This window comes from Cynara cardunculus (assembly GCF_001531365.2).
Source record: "Cynara cardunculus var. scolymus isolate 2C chromosome LG 2, CcrdV1, whole genome shotgun sequence".
NCBI lineage: Eukaryota > Viridiplantae > Streptophyta > Magnoliopsida > Asterales > Asteraceae > Cynara > Cynara cardunculus.
This window is the reverse complement of record NC_037529.1, coordinates 55,331,996-55,351,510: the sequence shown is the minus strand read 5'-3', so window position 1 is coordinate 55,351,510 and position 19,515 is coordinate 55,331,996. Positions and strand designations below refer to the sequence as shown.

The window sequence follows — 19,515 nt, the reverse complement described above, 5'->3', positions numbered from 1 at the left end:
TCTGTCACTTTTGACTTGTACGATTGAACATCTTCTGTTGTTGGTCCTCTGTGGTAGACCTCTTCTGTCAACACTTGCAGTAATACTTTTTCATACTTTTACATTAAATGAAATATGAGAGCTAACAAAAATATAATAGAGATGGGTAGTACTTCCACAGCTTCTTCAAGCTCGGAAGCTACCGTATCAGACTCGACAACTCAGGCTGATGAACGTGGTGATGATGATAATGATAATGACGATGATGACGCTGCTCATCCAACTGCTCTTGAAACTGTGCAAGTTGCAGCTATAATTGACAATCTCGATCAGCTCTTTGATGCCAACCAGAATCAACAAGAATGTCTGAGTCTTCATGATCTTTCCTTTGACGTTGATTTTACTAAAGTCTACGGCTATTTTGGCGAGCTTGATCAACTTTTTGATGCTATAAGGTCGGATGAGGGTGTATCAGTTGAAAATTTTGAGAGGTTGTGTGAATGGGAAGGAAAAGAAAATGGTGAGGGTAAGTGTGGTGTTGAAAAAGAAGATAATGCTCCAGTCCTAGCCGATACACTAAGTCGGGCAACCACATCTACTGTTGGCATTCATCTATTGAATGTTGATATTAAAACAGACATAGCTAGCCCAGCTATGCAAATGCACGCCCCACCCAGCCACTTTGTTGCTTCTCAACAAGCAACAGTTTCAACTTCTCATGGGGATTTAACACATAATCTATCTGCTTCTCATTTCGAGAATGTAGATATTGAAACAAGTAGACCTCTGCCCTAGTCTATGACTTCGATTCAATGCACCTTGAGTCTAGAGCCGATACACTTAAGTACACATAAGTCTCGAGCATCTGTTGCTCAATCTGCAGTTCTTAGTGAAGTATTTATCAACAAAGAATTACTTTCAATGTGTTTTGAAAACAAATTGGAATACAAACGAGTGTATTATCACCGAAAATGAATTTTGCATTTTGTAGACGTGATAATAACAAGTTGAAGAAACAGCTGAATCAAGTATTAGAATTATGTATGAAAAGAAAATACACAAGAATTGACTCAATGAAATACTTGATCAGAGATAGTATTCGTTACAAACAACAATAAAAATAAAATCATTTAAAATCACACTTCTGAGAATAATAAAACCATTTTGAGTTCAGAGAAGTGGTTTGAACATTTGAAAAACATTACCTAGAAGTTGTCTTTCTTATAAGCATATAAACATAAAGATTAGAAAGATATACCTATCAGATCAGATCAGAAAAATGATGTTATGTGCTCCCCTTGATAATACAACTCATAGCCTCATACAAGTGGTTATTATTTGACACTTAAGAATATTAAAGGTCAGACTCAGACTCCCCTTCAACATATGGATCAGATGTTCATACACACAGATTTAACATTCCAATCTTACTTACTAAGAATGAAAACCTTTTCTCATCGAGTGGTCTTGTAAAAATATCAACAAGATGGAAATTTGTTTGTACAAAGTGCATTTCAATTGATCATTTTTCAACATTATCTTTGATAAAGTGATACCTGATATCGATATGTTAGGTCTTAGAGTGTTGAACAGGATTAGCTGTTATAGCAATAACACTCTTTGAATCAAAGTTGATAGGGACTTTGTTGAATATATAGTCGTAGTCTTGAACTCGTGTCTTCATCCCAAAGCTTTTGTGAACAAGAACTTACTGCTGTGACATATTTTGCCTCTGTAGTAGACGTTGAAACATAGTTCTACTTCTTTGAAGTGCAACTGACTAGCTTGCCACCTAAGAACTGACATGATCCATATGTGCTCTTTCTGTCCAACTTACAACCTACATGGTCTGAATCTATTAAAGTAGTTAGCTCAAAACCAGAACCCTTAGGATACCAAAGGCCGAGATTTGGTGTGCCATTGAGATATCTTAATATTCTTTTGATCGCAGCAAGGTGTGACTCTTTAGGGCTAGCCTGATATCTTGAACAAAAGCATGTTGCAAACATAATATTTGGTCTACTTGACGTTAAGTACAATACATATCCAATCATGGCATGGTAACTTTGTTGATCTATAGCTTTTTCAAATAAATCTGCATCTAATAAAGTTCCAGTTGCCATTGGAGTCTTTATCGAAGAACATTCAGACATATTAAACTTTTTAATAATATCTTTGACATATTTTGATTGATTAATAAATATGTCTTCATGGAGTTGTTTTACTTGAAGAGCAAGGAAAAAATTTAACTCACCCATCATACTCATTTGAAATTTAGATTGCATTATGTCTGAAAAGTTCTTGCAAAACTTAGGATTTGTAGAACCAAAAATGATGCCATCCATAATTTTGTATCAAGATCAGATGCTTACCTTGCTTTTTCAAGAATAATGTAGTATCAATCGTACCTTTCTTGAAACCAGACTTTAATAGGAATTGGGTTAATGTGTCATACCATGCCCTAGGTGTTTGTTTTAAACCATAAAGTGTCTTGTCTAGGACATAGACATAATCTGGATTTCCAGGATCAACAAAGCCTTCTAGCTGACTTACATAGACTTCTTCATAAAGAATACCATTTAGAAATGCAGATTTGACATCCATTTGATATATCTGATGTTCTTGTGAGCCGCAAACACCAAAAATATTTTAATAGATTCAATGCGAGCCATTGGAGCAAAAGTTTCGTCATAATCAATGCGTTCTTGTTGACAGTACCCTTTTGCAACCAATCGGACTTTATTTCTCACAACAATTCCCGTTTCGTCTTTCTTGTTTAAGAAGACCCATTTTATACCAATAATAGATTTATCTTTAGGTCTAGGTACAAGTCTCCAAACTTGGTTTCTTTCAAACTCTCGAAGTTCATCTTGCATAGTTTTAATCCAATCTGGATCTTGCAATTCCTCATATGGTTTCTTTGGCTCTATAGCACCAAAAAAGTTAACGAAAAGACACTCGTTCATGGTCGCAGATCGTGTTTGCACTCTAGAATTCACATTACCAATTATTTGCATCGAGGGATGATCTTTTGTCCACTTGTGTATACAAGGTACGGGTTACACATCAGTTAAGTTGTTCTGATCATCGTACTCATCGGTTACAACTTGTATCTCAGCTTGAATTTCTGAGTATTCAGCTTCATCAGCAAATAAAATAGACTCAGCAGATAAAATAGACTCAAATTGATCAACATCGTGTTGAACAATTTCAACTTGAGTCATTGCTTGAGCTTCAGGTTGATAAGATTCAGAGTGAACAACTTCGGGTTGAACAATCCCAAGTTGATTGTGTACTTCAGCTTGAACAGGCTCAACAATTTCTGGATGAACATCATTTGATGTTGACCAACCAGCTTCAGATGGTCCAAAAATTTGTGTAACTTGCGGAATCGGGACCACTGTTTCATTAACTTTAGGTAAGTCAGATATTTTAAATTCTGCAAGAATATCTCAAGTTAATTAAAATGCATCTTTAAACAGTGAATTTAAATTTGATTTAACAATAGAGTCAGAATTCATTGTTCTGTTCTTCGGTACAGGCTCTACACTGATTTGTGTAGAACCTAAAGAATGTATATTGAGTCCTGAATCGTGTCGTTCAAAAGTTGATGACTCATCAAATCTAACATTGATGCTTTCAATTACAATCTTTGTCAGTTTGATGTAGACTTGAGAGAATATCCAATAAAGTAACCTTCATTAGTCTTTCTTTTATTTATTATCTCGTAAGCAATTTTATTTAATATTTTCACAATGATCATACGAATTTGTGTGACGCATGCAGTAGAAACAGCTTCAGCCCACAGATATAGAGGCAATCTGGAGTATATTTGGCTCAAAAGACTCAAAGTGCACATAACAAAGTTCGAAGACCTGAGGTGCGTCTTCTTGTTTCAATATCTAAATCTTCCAAATGAATAACAGATGGATTATATGATAAATCTCCATGCTATATGAAACAAGCACCTTTTGTGAGATACTTGAGTAGCTAGGTGGGGTGACACAAGTACTCGACACTTGGTCCATGTCTGTTTCAATATTCATCATCCAAAGAATGAGAATAAATAGATTATATGGCAACTTGGTTAACTATTTCGGTTTACAAAGGACTATATTTATTTCTTTTAAGTCTTGTCAAACACTCCCTTTAAAAATGTATCTAACCTAGAGATGTGTTTCATGGGTAGGTCCTTCCGGTTCTGGATTGAGCATTGAAACTTCTAAATTCTACGCACTTAGAAAATTATTGCACACTCAAAGATATATACATCAAATTTCATATAGAAATGAAGAATTGGTCTTGAATATAGAACAAGTGTTGTTCAAAAACTAACACATTTAAGGTATCTGTTTAGAATTATAAAGAAACAAATGCAAACGCTAAACAGAATAACTCAATACGCATAGTGTTTAACAACTATTATCTCTTATAAAAATCGAATCATTGATATGAAATAAGTCACAATTATTATTTCTGATAAGAATCGAATCATTGATATGAAATAACGTACAATGAAAACAATTAGAACATCAAACGAGTGTATTTCCACCGAAAAATATCAACGAATATATGGGACATGGAAGTAACAAAATTTAAGAACAATTGAATCAGATATTGGAATTATGCATGATGATAAAATACACAAGTATTTATCTCAAAGAAATACCCGTTCAAAAATATTACGCGTTTTTCTTTTTAAAAAAATCATTTAAATCCTCAATTCTTAAAATCATAAAAACATTTGAGATCAAAGAAGTGGTTTGAACATTTGTAAAAACATTTTGATATATTTAGAAGTTGTTCTTTTTCTAACCATATGAAAAAATAAGCAGAAAAAAATATTGCTTAAAAAAATTATCACAAAAAATCGCTCAAAACCTAGCCGATGAGTGGTTTCATCGCTCACCATTGTGGTCGATGAGGGGTTCATCGCTCACCACAAGGATCTCATCGCTCAACTCACAAGAATACTCAACACTATGCCAACACTCATCGCTCAAAATTACAACACTCATCTCTCATTACAATACTCATTGCTCAACCTTATACTTAACACACAATTCTTATTCATCACTCAATATTAACTCAGCTCTCAAAACAACGACTGGATAGTACTCTCATCGTACAACTCTATGACCAGATAACTACTTCAACAGTCAGCACTATGTCGGGATATCAACTTTATCGGACAAGACACTAACAGGATAACTATTTATCGCATAAAGACACTAACCGGAGTGCATTTCATCGCTCAAGACATCTTTAAATAATACCATATCGCTTAAAGTGTGTTCGGATACCTACTTCATCGGACAACACATTTTCCGGATTAGCTCATCAGTGGACCGGCCTTTGTCCGGATTGAGTATTCATCGGACAACACTATGTAAGGATTGAGCATTCATCTCCCAACTCTTATTCCTTCAAAAAAAACCTGTAAAAAATATTTCAGTTAAAATTTCATCTCACAATCGAATACGAATAAAAAAAAATACTTACTCCCCTTTGAAAATATATTAGATAAAATCCAAACACTATAATAGTTGTAACATCTCCCATCCACGTGGTCCGGAACGGGCGTTGTCACTAACGGGACTTAATTCAAAGACACAAACATTATAGAGCTACTAATAAACTCCAAACGTAGATTAACTTCTAAAACATGCTTTACAATCCAAAATATTACATTCTAACAACTATTTATAAGCTTAGAATATTATACATCTACAAACGAGTTTACCAACTCCAAAAGGTTAAACGCTCGATCTCAAGTCCCGTCCCTATCAGTATCACTTGGAACCTGCCGTGTCAGAAAACAAGAACATGGCTGAGCACGGAGTGAAAAGATTATAATATAAACTTGAAATAATAATACGTGACATCCATAATAAAGCGGAAGTCTTAAAAATCAATTAAACTGAATTCATATAAAATCAAGACGTTTCACAATTCTCATTTCAAAACATCATTTAAACAAAATATGTCAATTCTTGTGGTGTTCGTGGGGTGGCCAAACCACACGAACTATCGGGCCGGCATGCGGGCACACAACCCGAGTCCCCTGTGAATTTAACCGTGGTCACATGTGGGTAATCCTAGGATTGATCCATCCATACTGGATCCAACAAAATCGGCTAGTCCACAAGATGGGTTCACGTAAGCCACTATTGGGCCTAACCCTGTGGATCGAGTTCACCTGTAGGACGCCATGACTACAAAGTCACCATAGAAGGCATCCCAAATAATGTGCCCATTAATTAGGTTGTTCTGAAAACCAATAAAACTAAACATGTGCCACTACCCGGATGACTTTCATAAAAAGTCAACCTTCAAAGTATTTCATGAAACTCGAAACTACTTCAAAATATGAGAATCAATTTAATAAACTTGAAAGATTTAAACAAACAATTCAACGGACCAAAATCAAATGTTGATGATAAAGATTCAAGGTAGTGAACCACCGTTATGAAGGGTCAACTACAACGACTAGTTGCCGAAGAGTCAAAGAAAGTGAAATCCTTAACTTAGGAGGAATAAAGAAGTAAAGCACGATCAAACGAGATTCACGGTAAAGTTCAACTTGCTCGCATGCCTTACGAATGCGCAAATCAGTTTTTACTTAAACGACGTAAAACAATATCCTAATTCTACTAATAAGTTACTTAGGTCCTACATGTTTATAAACAACTTAAACTTCAAATAGGACAGCCGAATATGCATTAAGAAATCGACTAAACACTTAGATTTGTATAATTCTGTTTCGACTTTTAACAGCTTTTGACCCTCATTTTCGTGAGCATTTTTACCCCACTTAGAGGTCAATACAGAAGATACTATCTAAATGAAAGTTGTACTATGATATATGATGAATCTACTAGTTTTAGAATCACCTCATTCAGATTATCCATCTTTTTTTATACGAATTTTATAAAACAACAGATTAATCCTAAATACAGTGCAAATAGCCTTGAAAACACATTGTTTCGAGCCATTTAGATTCATAACTGGAGTTTCGACCTTTCATGAAAGTTGTAGTATACAATAAGACTTTCTAACTACAAAATAGGAGCTTATTCTGACTTACGGTTTGTGAATTATACACTGTCAAAGTATGGACCTGCATAGACTGTAAAATCCAACTTTTAAACTCCCCAACTAACTTTTATGATCCAACTTCCATGATTCGGTACATTTACGTGCTAAAACATACTTCAATATACTAAAAAGTAAAACAAGTCCAATGATCGCTAACATAGGCTTAATCATGCAATTTTACTTTTTTCGACATTATATCGAACAATTGGTGTGCGGTTAAACATATACACCAAATCTAACCATATTGATACTATAATCTACCATTTTAATTTCTACATCAGTTTAACCAATCCTAACATTCTGAACATGAAATATATCATACTTTTAACAATATTCATCCGTAAACTTAGACATAACATAATTTATAAACTTGTCTAAAAAAATGCTAATGTAAGCACCCTAATAAAAGTGAATGAAATTTATACCATTAAGAAAGGTTCGGAGAGTGGATTCTGAATATGTAACTGTTACCTTGATTTCTTCAATGATTTGAGAGATATTTTAGAGAGAAGACGAGAGTTTTTAGATTGAGAAAAATGAGACGGAGAAGAGGCGGTGATATGTGACGATGATGATTGTAATTTACTCTCATATATATATATATATATATATATATATATATAATTATAATTATAATAAATTTAGCAATTTGACGGTTTTAAACCCCTCAACAATTACTGATCGTTATTTAAACTATGGTACAATTCGGGTAAGTTAACAAGTAAGTTTTAAAACTCGGGCCTTACAATAGTTGATACCAAATGATAAAAATCCATACACTCCCTCTGGAATTAATATCATATTCAAAATCAGTACAAAAGATAGAACATTATATTCCCTTTATTCAGGTAAGCTCAGGTTCTGAACTGATATGTTCAGAAACTGTATTGAAGACCGGATCCTAAACTGATGTGTTTAGAAGCTATTTTAAAACTTCATAAGATCCCCCTCAAACCAAGCTTCATTTTATCATGTAAATGAATGTTTGAATTCAACACAGTACATGATAATCCTGCAAAACAGATTATACAAATTTTGGTATCCATACTTTCATCGATCCTAGTTTGTTAGCATTGGTCTGAGGTATACTATATAAACCATACCGTATGTTCTGAAAAGATAGTTTCTTTTTAAAACTCTTCATAGGGAAATCAAATATGCAAGAAGTACCATACCAATTGTTATCATACCTATTATTCTCCTTCCAGCCTTTTCCATACCAGCTGTTGGCTTTCTTCTTGTTGATAAAGTCATTTGTTCCACAAGTTGAACATTGAATACTTTTCTTGCTAAGACTGATAAGTTGGTTAGTAGACTTGACAATACAAGGTAAAACACTCTTTGAAACAAATGACTTCTTATTACACACAAAATATTGAGAAGACTTACCTTCAGAATCTTTTACATCAGATTTCTTCAACCAAATCTTTTTCATTCTTTTAAAATGATTATCTGACGCAATAGCATAACTTTTGTAGAACTGATTTGGAATATGAAATTTGTTCCTTGAAACACTTGATTTAGAATTGCTCGAATAACTATTGGATTTTTCACTAGAACTATCATTCATGCAAATTTTACACTTACATGAAGAATCAATTGAGCTTGAAGTACTCATTTCAGAAAACTCTTTAAGTTTCTTTAGCAACTGATCTCTTTCTTCAGTAACTAAATCATATTTCTTTTTAAACTCAAATATCATATTTATCTCAGACACAAGATCAATATTTAGTTAAGAAAATTTCTTTGAAACTTCAGAAATCTTATTTTCCAAAACTTTTCTTTCTGTTTCGAAAACACTTCTTTTTTTTGCAAAAACTTTTTTTCATTATCAGAAGCAACATCTAACCACATTTTCTTCTCGGCCAACTCTTTAGCTATGACTGGATTTTTCTTTGTTGCATTCTTTCTTCCAGAATCCAGACTTTTCTTATCAGCATCAAAACTCTTGGAAATCTCTAGATATTTCTTCTCATATTCTTTCTTTTCAGCGTCAAACTTAGCTCTTTCCAAAATAATTATCTTCTCAAATTCAGATATTTTCTCTAAAAACTTCGCATTATTCATTTCAAGAGCTTTAATCTTGCTTTCAAGCATCTTTCTTTCAACATCAAATTTCTTTTTAGCCTCTTTAAACCTCTTTTCACCATCTGACTTCTTCTCAACATCAGAAAATTAACTCTTCTCTTTTTCAAAATCTAACAGCTTTTCCAGTTCATATAATATTTCCTTTTCTTTTTTAAAAATTCTTCTTTCTGAATCCAATGCTTTCTCATCTTCATAAACTCTTGTTGTCAATTCAGATTTTTTTTAACTGCTCAACATTTCTTTCTTGGTAACCAGATGAAAAACCTCTAGACATAAATTCATCAATTTGTTGTAGCAAAAACTTCTTTTCCTCATGAACTTTTTCATTATCCTTAACCATATCTTTGGCCCAACAAAGATTTGAATGGTTCTCGTAAAACATTTCAACATATTTATCTTGTTCCTTTTTCAATTTCTTTTCCAATTCAGAAACTCTCTTTCAGTTCCCTATTCTCTCTTTTTAACATAAAAGCCATTTCTATCACTTCAAATTGATTAATCACACTTGATCGGACAACACTTAACACTTTCATAACATCCTTAGCGGACACAACTATTATCCCTCAACACAGGTTATCGGAAAAACTTTCTTATCACTCAAACCTTTAATCGAACAAAAGTCTTACTGATCAAAACACCTTTATTGGTCACAACCTTATCGGACAAGCTTTGACTGGATTCAATCCTTATCGGACAACACTTAACCGATCAAAAACTCCTTATCGCTTAAATCCTTATTGATTAAAAATTCTAATCGCCCAAAATACCAACGATGAAAACAATTCAACAGACGATGATGGCAGGATATCGGGCAACACTTCAATTCAACAAGGGATGAAGGATACTTAGACATACTTTCCAGAAATTAACTCAAAATCACTCAAAAATGGATAAAACTTACACGGAATGATTCGCAATATGCTCAAAAAACATATACAAAATGATTCGCAAAATGCTCAAAAAACAAGTTTTTAATACCAATTCTCACCAAAAACAGATCAAATTGTCCAAATTTAATGAAAATCGCAAGAACAGTTCAAGAACACAAATCACAAAAAATACAAAGTTGTTTCTTGAAATCAATTCAATTTTGAAATTAACTTATTATAATCAATCCAAATGGAAATTTGCACACAAATCAATCAAATTTACACACAAATTCAAACAAATTATGAAACATTGATTCAAAACAGTGAGTATAAAGTGTTCGATCAAGAATGTCCAAAAATGATTCAAAATTCAGTCTGACTATGTTCAATCCAATCTCTAAGTTGCTGTAATATGTATCTTATACCAATTGATAATTCCAGAAAGATTAATCAATAACTATTCAATTCAAGATCACAATTAGCACAATTAGAAATGTACATAAAGGGTAGAAATTGTAGAGAGAGAAATCTTTAAGCACGAAAATGTATTAGCATTCAAAGATTACAAATTGATCTTGCTAAGCTCATGAAATCTTACTAGCTTGCTTACTTCACTCACTAAATCTAACAAAAGACATCTATATATATATATACAAAAGAAAATACACAAAGCTTAAAGCTTGGATACAACAAATAAAGTTCAAAACTCCTTAACACATAGACATCATCCAAAGACCAGCTCCCCAAATCGTGGTTATCATGATCATCTATCTCTGTGATTTGATGACAATCCTTTTTGTTCTATGCAAAGTATTTTTGTCTCTGTCTTTTCAGTTCTAGCGATCTGTACTGAGTCTGTTCAGTGATCGCTGAAGAACTTGTATTGTAAATCCAATTAGCAACAACGATATTTTAAGAAGACAACAGTCAGACCAAAGAACCTTCAGCCAATGTCGAAGACTGAAATTGAAGATTAAAGACTAGCTAGTACGTGATCTGAAGCGGTATTCAGTGATTACAATCCTATCTACATATGTGTGAAGACTGCCCAAGCCTCAGCGAATAATGAAGAGACCTTCAGGTTATTCCAGCATTCAGCGATCAAATGAAGCTTGCGAAGCACAACTATTGTTGTCTTGTCCTGATACACACAAAGAACAAAACCATGCCCTTTCTAAACGTTAGTACGGTACGGAGCCGACTAGTTGACTCTATTACCCACCAACTTTGTGAAATGATGTCTGTTCATGAATAGGCTTTTGTACTATTCACTGTAGCAAAGGACAAGCCTTTTCCTTAAGACTTGACATGTGTTCTATCCCTACCATGTTGCATTAAATGTGCATTTAATATAATGGATATAAATAGATGTGTTCTATCTCCACGCAGAGATACACTCGACACTCAAAACCTAAACCTTACTCCGAGCTTTCATGCGCTCAAGTAAAAGAACTTACTCTTCTAATTCTTTAACATCAAATCTTTTCTTATTTGCTAAGATCTAGTGTGTAAACTTAAGATTGTTTAGATAGGTTTTTCTTACCTTATCTCTCCGTAACAGTCTTGTAAAATTTGTATTGATCTTCTCTTATCAATATATATTTTAAATTTGAAAATATTGTGTTTGTATTCATCCCCCCCTTCTACAAACTGTTATACACATCTTGTAAACCCTTACGGGACCAACAAGTGGTATCAGAGCAGTGTTCTATCTTTTCTAGTTGTTTAGTTGTTTTTCTGCATTACTTTATCTTCTTCTCTAGATAACATTACTGCTTTTAAATGGCTTTGCAAAACACAAACACACACGTTCAAGACAATGGCTCTCTTGCCAAACCTCCCCGATTCATTCGAGACAACTTTAGTCTATGGAAGAATCGGATGTCCCTCTTTTTGGAAGGTGTGGATCCTGAAATTCCACACTATATAGAAAATGGACCATATGTACCGTTGGCTATTTCACCGGCTGTTCCTATGACAGCTAGGACTGCCGCGTTTCCTGAAAGGCAGATTCCAAAGCTCCTTCATCGGTGGAGTGATGAAGACAAAAACAAAACAGCAATAGAAACTCGCGCTAGGTCTATAATAGCTATATCTCTTCCTGACGAGGTTTATCACTCAGTGATGAAACTCAGGACTTCTAAAACCATGTAGGAAACTCTTTTTGTGTTCAATATGAAGGAACCTCTCAGGTTCAAGAATCAAGGAAGATTAATTTAGTAAGACAGTATGAAAGCTTTCTCTATGGAAAGACTTAAACACTGTCTGAAGTACATCAACATTTTAATTGTCTTCTTATTGATCTTATGATTGTAGGCAGCGAATATTCCAACTCTGAAACTTTAACTAAGTGTTTGGAATGTCTTACTGAATCTTGGGACACCTTTTCCATGTATCTTAAGATGTCCAATGTCATGTCCTCTTTTTCTCTCTCTACTCTCTATGGGATTCTGCTTAATCATGAGCAATCTCGTCAGCTGAAAAGGAATCTAGTCAAAGATTCCAGAGAAATGAAAAGCTCTCTGTTAGCTTTGATCTCTGATGATGCTTCAGCTGAAACTCCTTCTTCTTCTTCTTGTTCTTTTTCTTCATCTCTTCCTCCTGTTGTAGTTACAGAGTTAGACTCTACTAACTCTGAGGATATACCAGAATCTGATCTTGCAGATTTTGATGAATCCCTGGCGCTTTTGACTAAATCTTTTAGGAGATTTGCCAGCAAGAGCAACTACCGCAGATCTCCTTTCCTGACCATTAAGGGAAAGCCAAAGTATGACAAGATAGACAAGGCTTCAACAATCTGCTACAATTGTCATCGCACCGGACATTTTGCAGGTGAATGCAGATCAAAGAAGACTGCGATGCCATCTTCCAAAACCCCATCCTCCTTCAGGACCAGGGATGACAAATACCTGAAACTAAAGGAGAAGTATAAGAAGATGAAGAATCACCAGCGAAAGACAAAAGTTCTTATCGCTGAAGAGCATGATTGGGCTCATTCATCTGATGAATCATCATCTAATAAGGAAGATAAAGCCTATCTTTGCTTGATGGCTAAGAATGTCAAAGAAAAAGCTTCAGAGACATCTACTTCAATTGAACCATCAACCTCTTCTACTACTCAGGTATGTATCCTGAATGATTCTTCTTCCTCTTCTTCTAGCCTATCCATACTAGACACGTTGACGGTAGATCTTTACAATGCCCTCAATGGCAAATCAAAAGCAGAAATACTTAATCTTGATCTTCAAGAACAGTTGAAGATTTGCCATTCTAAGATCAAGAAGCTGACCAAGGTTGAAGAAAACCTAAAAGATCAGGTCATTGTAAACCAAGCCATCACTGTTGAACGTGAAAAGGCTATTGCTGAGCGTGAGCGAGCAATCGCTGAATTCAAGGCCGAGAAGGCTACCATTGAAGGATGGTGCAAAGCCTCTATCAAAGCCTTTGAGATCATCAACACTCAGATCCCAACCAAGATAAAGACTGGTCTAGGATTCTCTTATGATCAGGTAAAAAGTGCCACTGACACGTCCTTGCTTAAGTTTGGTACCTTTGTCTCTTCCATTCCTGACACTTCTTACTATTAGTCTTCTTTTACTGAGAGTCATCTTGATGGAACTCCTTCGAGTTCATGTTACAAAGACAAAGGTAAATCCATTGTCACAACACCTCTTCCTAAGAAGTCTAACAAGTCTAATAGATCAAGGTCTATTCCTTCAGCTTGTAAACCTTATTCTTCAGGGACTAGGAAATCTGAATCCTCTTAGAAATCCAAGTCTCAGCTCAAGGTGAATGTTTCACCTAAGGACACCAAAGCCTCAAATGTTCCTCCAAGAACTAATGAGAAGCGAATCCTTGGAGCTGGTCCCTCTTCTAATCTGGTACTTCCTGGCCCTAAAGCTACCTTCAGCTTTAGGAAGTGTAGACACAATGTTGAAAATACACATATTGCCAGCAAGTGTCCTTTTGCCGCCAAGGCCGGCTCACCAGGTAAGTGCAACAAAGTAGCCAAGGCTGAGAAATTAACCAAGGCAAAATCCTTCTCTAAGGCTGCAAAAGCAACCAAAGTGAAGCAAACCACTAGAGCCTTTTCCTTAGGCTCAGTGAAGACGACAACCGCTGTTAAGTCTTCAGTATCAGACAATGTAATTCCAACCATTGAAGCCTCTTCTTCAGGTTCAGTGAAGACATCCACTGACTCTATCTTACTAGTGTCAGATATTGTTCCTCTTTCCACTCAAATCTCTGCAGGTTTAGTGATGCCATCTGCTGATGTTGGTACCTCAGCACCAGTGGATAATGCCTCTAACAGTGTTGGACCCCAATAGCTGGGTACCAATAGCATTTTTAAAATGTTCCCTTGTGCAGGATGTCAAAGACATATGGTATCTCGATAATGGATGCTCAAGGCATATGACTGGAGACAAATCTCTGCTAACTCATTACAAGGAAGAAAGAGGACCTTCCGTGACCTTTAGTGGAAATGGAAAAGGATATACCAGAGGTTTTGGTATATTTACCAATGGTGCAACTACGTTCAAGAGAGTTGCATATGTTGAAGGACTGAAGCACAACCTACTAAGCATCAGTACACTATGTGACAAAGACTACATAGTAAAATTCTCTAAGAATTCTTGTTGCGTCTTTGACAATGATGATAAGGTTGCCTTCGCCTAGAGAATGTGTATATCATCAATATGACTTCTTCTACAACTGAGACTAGTTGTTTCTTCTATAAAGCCTCGTCAGACATCAACTGGCTATGGCACAAACGTATCTCTCATATCAACTTCAAGACACTTAGTGAGCTGTCAAAAAATGATCTTGTCACTGGTCTTCCTCAACACTCCTTTGCAAAGGAATCTCTTTGCTCAACATGTGAAAAAGGAAAACATACAAGAGCTAGCTTTAAGTAAAAGCAAATCTCTTCAGTGACTGCCTCTTCAGCTACTGCACATGGATCTTTTTGGTCCAGTCAACGTGCAATCCATTGCTGGAAAGAAGTTTACACTCGTCATAGTTGATGAGTATTCCAGGTACACTAGGGTCTTCTTCCTCGGATCTAAAGATGAAGCACCTAAAGATATCATTTCTTTCATCAAGAAAATAGAAGTAATTAACAACATCAAGGTACGATCTATTAGAAATGACCATGGTACTGAATTCAAAAATAGTACTATAGATAATTTCTTTGAGAACAAGGGAATTTCTCACAACTTTTCTTCAGTGAGAACTCCTCAGCAAAATGGGGTCGCTGAAAGGAGAAATCGAACAATCATAGAGGTTGGTCGATCAATGCTCAATGAATCCCATCTCCCTACTCAATTCTGGGCTAAAGTTGTTAACACCGCTTGTTTCACTCAAAATCGGTCGCTGATCGTAAAGAGGTTCAAGAAGACAGCTTATGAACTTTTTCATGGAAGAAGGCCTTCTATAAGCTTTCTACATATTTTTGGTTGTACTTGTTTTATTCTCAGCAATCGGACCAACTTGGAAAGTTCGATCCCAAAGCTGATGAAGGAATCTTTCTTGGATATTCTTCATTATCCAAAGCCTTCAGAGTATTCAACAAACGAAGACAGACGATAGAAGAAACTATTCATGTCACCTTTGATGAATCTCAATCAGTTAATTCAAAACCCATCTTAAATGATGATAATGAATGAGAAACCTTGATGTTCTCTCACTATGGACAACCTGAAGCTTCCTACAGTGCTCCTCTCAACACTGAAACCCCTGAAGCTGAAGATGATCCACTTATTATTCCAGTTATAGCTAATCACTTCAACGTATCTTCTTCAAAGATCGATGCCGTGCCCATTAGCTATATTCCTCCCTCTTCTTCAAACACTGATCAATCAGTGAATGAAATGCCTTCAGTATCTGAACCTGTTTAAGTCGCTGAATCTGAGGCTCCTTTAGCAATAATTCTTATTGCTGAAGACAATGCAGCTGAAGCCTCATCTTCTGTTCCTGAACTTACTTATTCAGATGATATTCCTCTGCCGGCTCAGTGATGGACTAAAGACCATCCAATTCATCAAATTCTTGGGGATCCATACGCAGGTATCAAGACTCGTCGTGGTCTAAGTAATATATGTCTCTTTGTCAACTTTCATTCTCTAGTTGGGTCCTTGCCATGCAAGATAAGCTCATTGAATTTGTAAGGAACAAAGTCTAGTTCCTTGTCCCACGTCCTTCTAACAAATCAGTGATAGGCACTAAATGGGTTTATTGCAACAAGTTGGATGAAGAAGGTGTGGTAACCCGCAACAAGGCTCGACTCGTTGCTCAAGGTTATAGACAAGAAGAAGGGATCGATTATGACGAAACCTTTGCACCAGTAGCTAGACTCGAAGCTATTCGACTCTTTCTAGCCTTTGCTGCCCATAGAGACTTTAAAGTCTACTAAATGGATATAAACAGCGCTTTCCTAAATGGAAAACTTCAAGAGGAAGTTTAAGTTGAACAACCTCTAGGGTTTCTTGACCCTAAGTATCCAAACCATGTCTATCATTTGGATAAGGCTCTTTATGGGTTAAAACAGGCTCCTCGTGCCTCGTATGATACCCTTTCCTCATTTCTCATCTCAGAGAAATTTGTTCATGGAAAGATTGACCAGACTTTATTTCTTAGGAAAGTTAAGGGTCACATCATTGTAGTCCAAATTTATGTCGATGATATTATATTTGGTTCCACTAATCCTTCTTTGTGTTTTCGGTTCGCTGATCACATGAAGAAATATCATATGAGCATGATGGGAGAACTAACCTTCTTTATAGGTCTCCAGATCAAACAATCAAATAAATGTATCTTTATCAGTCAAAGTAAGTATGTTCGTAACATGATGAAGAAATTTGATTTATCAAATAGTTCACCTACGAAGACTCCAATGGCTCCTCCACTCTCTCTCAACAGGGATCCAAATGGAAAGCCTGTAAACGTAACTGTTTATAGAGGAATGATCGGCTCCCTACTGTATCTAACAGCTAGTCGACCAAATATCATGTACTCTACCTGCTTATGTGCAAGATATCAATCTGAACCTAAGGAATCCCATCTGATTGCTGTAAAACACATCTTCAGATATCTTAAGGGAAATCCTAACATGGGTCTTTGGTATCCTAAAGGTTTAGGTTTTGACCTAATAGGTTACTCGGATAGTGATTTTGCAGGTTGCAAAATTGATAGGAAAGTCACCACTTGAGGCTGTCAGCTTCTAGGTAGAAAGTTGGTGAGCTGGACAAGCAAGAAGCAAAACTCAGTGTCTACATCAACAGTTGAAGCTGAATACGTAGCCGCTGGTTGTTGCTGTGCTCAAATCCTTTGGATGAGAAACCAACTGATGGACTATGATCTTCAGTTTTCAAAAGTTCCTATCTATTGTGATAGCACTAGTGCTGTTGCAATTACAAATAATCTTGTACTTCACTCCAAGACCAAACATATAGAGATCCGATATCATTTTATTAGAGATTATGTTATGAATGGTGACATTGAACTTCTTTTCGTTCCAACTGATTACCACCTCTCTGACCTATTCACCAAGCCTCTTGATGAGACAAGATTTAACATCTTGATCAGCAAACTGGGGATGCTAAACGCTGAAGAATAACCTTCAGCTATTAACATCGTTTAGTAACTGAAATAATTCAGTGCTCTATCTCTGACACTGAACTTTTGAGTAAATGTATCGATTCTCTCTAAGGTATGATTACTTATCTCTTTTCTTACAAACTTAAAACCATCACTGAAGCTTTTCTTCTTCAGTGACAAAAATGTTTTAAAAGGTCTTTTCAGTGCTTTCTTAATCACTGACCATATAAATAAGTATATCTCTCTTATACTAATCGTTTCTTAAAAATCAAAATGATCACTGAATCCTTCCTCTTCAGTGGTTGAAATGTTTTTAAATGTCAGGATTAGTGATTCTTTTATCACTGACACTACAGTTTTCTCGTCTTAGTTATAAAAGTGTTTTAAAAGGTTTTTTCAGTGCTTAGTTAAACACAAAATGACTCTTCATTTTATAAAAACCTTTTTGTTTTTTAAAGAAATAGTTAATGAACCGCCATTATGATGAAATTCCCTATTTACAATGCGCAACACTTTGAGACGTGAAAAAAGGTACTGTCTTATGCTACCTCATTAAATGTCATCCAATCATGGATGAGAACTTGCCATTTCTTTCATCAAGGCCCTTTTCCCCAACCTTCGTCTTTTTCTCTCTCATATATTCTCTCCATCTCCTCCTACCTATAAATATGAGATCTATCCTTCACTTTTCTCTTTACGCTTTCAAAAATTCGAAGACAAAACTCCACCAATTTACAAAGCAAGAACCTCTCTCACAATCCTTCTACGACCTTTCTCTCTTTCAACTTAAGGTCAAAATTTTTCTTTTCTTCTACTTCCACTCTTTTAAGAAATGTGTTTAATATCTTTAAGAACTTTGTTCTCTTAAAACATTAAACATTAATTATTATGAACTCAACTTTCTACTTGGTTGTAATCACATTTCTTCAAAACACATTCTATTTGAAAAACCCTAATCCTTCAAGGATTTTTCAAAAGAAGTTTTTCTTGATTCAAAAACTTATCTATACACATATCTTGGTTACCTAACAAACTATTTGTTTTATCTCTTCTTTTTATTTAAAAAAACAGATGGCTGCCAAAAATGTCGAATTCACTGTCGATGAAGAGTCCTTCAAGGGCAACAACCATATTGGCTTGTTGGACATCCCCTCCAACAAGGCGTTTTACCAAGAAGTGGCTGACATCCTTAAACAGTCATCACTCGCATTTTCCCTCAACCATGACCCTGTCATGGTTAAGGAGGTTCTACAGCAGTTCTGGTTCACTGCTGAGGTGGTCAACATTGAAGACAAGCATGGCTGCCAAGTTGAGCAAATCAACTTCACTTTCAACCGCATGACTGTGAAGTTTGGCGTGAACACCATGAGGACCGCTCTTTGCCTCCCGAAAGGCCCTTTCAACAGCGAACCCACAATGGCCGAGATCATCCAATGTCTCGATGCCATTTGCTATCAATGGCCAATGAAGAAGGACTCAAATGCTCCCACGAAGTCCTTATCGAAAATCGAGAAAAACAGGATGTCAGCAATCTGGCAATAATAATCTAGTTAAGAATAACCAAATTATAGTGATTTAATAAAGAAAGTTATGAATACTCAAGAGGAAATTAATAACAATTAAGAACAGTCTTGAGCTTCAAAGGTTTCACACTTTATTATAAGAAGAACGTAAAGCAATTCAAGCAACTCGTAAAAGTGACTCTTTTTACAATAGGTCTAATCACCTACTTATACTAATCAGCTAATAAGAAGATAACTATCTAATGAGACATTTTAGCTAATCTTCTATTAACAGATAACGTTTATTTATTCTATGGATTAACTTTAGTATTAAAGATAAACTAGAAATCTAGCTGTTGACATGTCATCTCCAGCTGTCATTC

At 35.5% G+C, this 19,515-nt stretch overlaps 1 protein-coding gene across 1 annotated transcript; it reads right to left on the bottom strand.

The window, feature by feature from the left end:
- Nucleotides 1-2,558: 2,558 nt before the first annotated feature.
- LOC112506178 (uncharacterized mitochondrial protein AtMg00820-like) lies at nucleotides 2,559-2,945 on the bottom strand. Its single transcript, XM_025110198.1, has one exon. It carries the CDS (start codon nucleotides 2,943-2,945, stop codon nucleotides 2,559-2,561), a length of 387 nt encoding a protein of 128 aa, XP_024965966.1.
- Between the last annotated feature and the right edge of the window lie 16,570 nt (nucleotides 2,946-19,515).

Bases quoted from the DNA above. Each gene is read 5' to 3' on its own strand.
- LOC112506178 (XM_025110198.1), bottom strand. From the start codon at position 2,945: ATGAACGAGTGTCTTTTCGTTAACTTTTTTGGTGCTATAGAGCCAAAG.